Genomic DNA, 2,527 nt, shown 5'->3' with positions numbered 1-2,527 from the left:
AAGAAAATGATATAACTTCAATTATTTAAAGATTTTGTTTTCATAACAATCTTTCACTTTAAAAAATATAACATAAAATAAAATGTAAATTTATTAAAAAATTGTGAGCTGTGGATGTTGGTGCGCCAATATCCAAAGTCTCAGTTGGGTCTGGTTGACTGTCTGTGGGAAGTTTGTCAAACTGAATTTTTTGCCCATAATTTTCCTGCAAATGGGGTGACTTTCTAGCACGTTTGTGCATAGGACCCTCTGCGGGCAGCTTGGTATTTGTGTTTCTTAAATTGGACATAATAAATATAAAATGCTTTTATAGTAACTTACTATAATGTATTAGTGAATTTTATCTATCAATAATAAATAATATTCTAAATTAGGTATCATTTTACTACAAGAAAAACATTTTTTATTATTATAAACTTTATTAAAAACTTAAGCGCTTTCGGAATATCCAAATTCCCTTATCAAAATGCTATACACTCACTAGTTAAACAAACACAAAATAAATAGAGTGAAATTATATTATTTGTAAAAAATACAACTAATTAAAACGACAAGTAATTAACAAAAATGGATTTTTATAAACAATTAAGACAAAATGGATTATTTAAATATATTAATAGGTACTCTTGATCCTTTATTAGGACCAAGCTGATTATTTAAATTTGGCTAGAGTTTTTTAATTAGTAGAGCTTCTGAAGATAATAATTCATTATACGAACTGCACGTTTTAATAACTTCAAAACAGTTATAAATGTTTATACAATTAGTACAAAATACACAATTTTCAATATGTTTAAATACCGCACTGTTGTTTGGAGTCACATGTTCTTTAATTCTTACGAAAAGTTGTCTTTCTGTCTCACCAATGTACTGGTTGTTCAGATCACCTGGACACGTAAATTTATAGACAATACAACTTTGATACAAGCAACTTATTGAATCCTTTAGTGAGAAATATTTCCCTACTTTTTCTGATCTATAAGCAATACATACTTTTACCCCGTTGCTTTCAAATACTGCTTTTATGTTCCTGGCGAATTTCTCTGACGTTTTTTTAACTTATGGTATTGTAATGTATTGTTTCTTATCATCCTTATTTTCAATTAATTCTGTCTTAAAGTTGTCTTTATTTTGTATTTGTTCATCGATAAACTTGGCCGGAAATGAGTTTTTCATCAAGAGCTCTTTTACTTTTTGCCACTCGTCATTTTTTAGATCTACTGTAACGAGATTTTTGATTCTATGATTCAGGTTTTTTAATAAATTTCTCTTCTACGACTGCGGTACACACGAGTTAAAATTCATGAGCACGCCCGTGCTTGTTGGTTTTCTGAATATTGATGTTATAAACTTGTTGTTTTTTATTGTCACCTGTGTATCGAGATATGGTAGTTTACCTTCTTGGCAAGTCTGGATTACAAATTTCATGTCTTTATGCATATTGTTGAGTTTTTCATCAAACTGATGTATTTGTTCTTTATTTTGGAAAATGCAGAAAATGTCGTCAACATATCTGCAGTACATTTTAGGCCTTGCAGTTTTGTTAAGCAGTTCTGTTTCTAATTGACTGACAAACCAGTTGGCCAGTAAAGGGGCAAGAGGTGAGCCCATTGATAAACCGTTTGTTTGTTGATATATGGTCCCATTGAACATAAAGATGCTTTGTGAGCATGCTCTTAGAAGGTTTTTAAATACTGTTTGAGTCATTTTTGATAGAGCAAATATTTAACTAGGATTGTCTATGTATACTACTTTGTAACTTTATTAATAGTCTCCTCCAACGGGACGTTGGTGTACAAACTCTTGATATCGAATGTGACACAAATGTCTGTGTTCAATGGTCGGTATTCTTTCAATTTTTCAACAAACTCAAAGCTGGAGTTAATAATCCAGTCACTTTTTAAGTATGGTTTAAGTTCTATCTCTAGCCATTTACATAAGGCGTATTCTGGGGTATTTATTGCCGAGAGTACTGGTCTGAGGGGACTATTAGTTTTATGGTTTTTAGCAAAACCATACATTTTTCCAGGTTGTGTTCCTTTGGGTATTAACTTATAGTACACTTTGTCAGTGACTAATGGTTTAATGTATTTGTATATAAGTCTGTATATAGTATTTTTTTTAAATACCAAGGTGCTCTGCTGTAGTTGTTTGAGTTTGGATCAAATTTATTTTTTTTGAACTTACTGCCATCTTCTAGAATCTCATTCATTTTATCATTGTAATCATTTGTGTTCATTATCACAACTCCGTTTCCTTTGTCCATATTTAGGCACCTAATGTTTTTATTCCTAGCAAGGTTTATTAGTGTTCTATGTATTGCTTTGTTTTTGTTTGTTGCACATGCTTTGTTGCTCTCAGAAATAAGCTTTGTGGTACTGTTTCTTAGACTTTCTAGCATGTCATAATTCAGAGTTTTGTTTTCGTTTAAACAAACTTTTTTGGTTGACTCTCAATAGAAGCTTTAGATTTTATTTTATCAATATGTTTAGGCATAATGCTTCGTTTGAAACCAAACATCAATGCT

At 30.7% G+C, this 2,527-nt stretch overlaps 1 protein-coding gene across 1 annotated transcript; it reads right to left on the bottom strand.

Annotated features, from left to right (window-relative positions):
• Window positions 1–1,272: 1,272 nt before the first annotated feature.
• LOC145844934 (uncharacterized) lies at window positions 1,273–1,611 on the bottom strand. The gene has a single exon (XM_082952352.1). It carries the CDS (start codon window positions 1,609–1,611, stop codon window positions 1,273–1,275), a length of 339 nt encoding a protein of 112 aa, XP_082808478.1.
• Window positions 1,612–2,527: the final 916 nt, after the last annotated feature.

Source organism: Thalia democratica, chromosome 9 (genome assembly GCF_965202585.1).
Source record: "Thalia democratica chromosome 9, ktThaDemo2.hap1.1, whole genome shotgun sequence".
Classification (NCBI taxonomy): domain Eukaryota; kingdom Metazoa; phylum Chordata; class Thaliacea; order Salpida; family Salpidae; genus Thalia; species Thalia democratica.
This window is presented reverse-complemented; position numbering and strand designations above follow the sequence as displayed.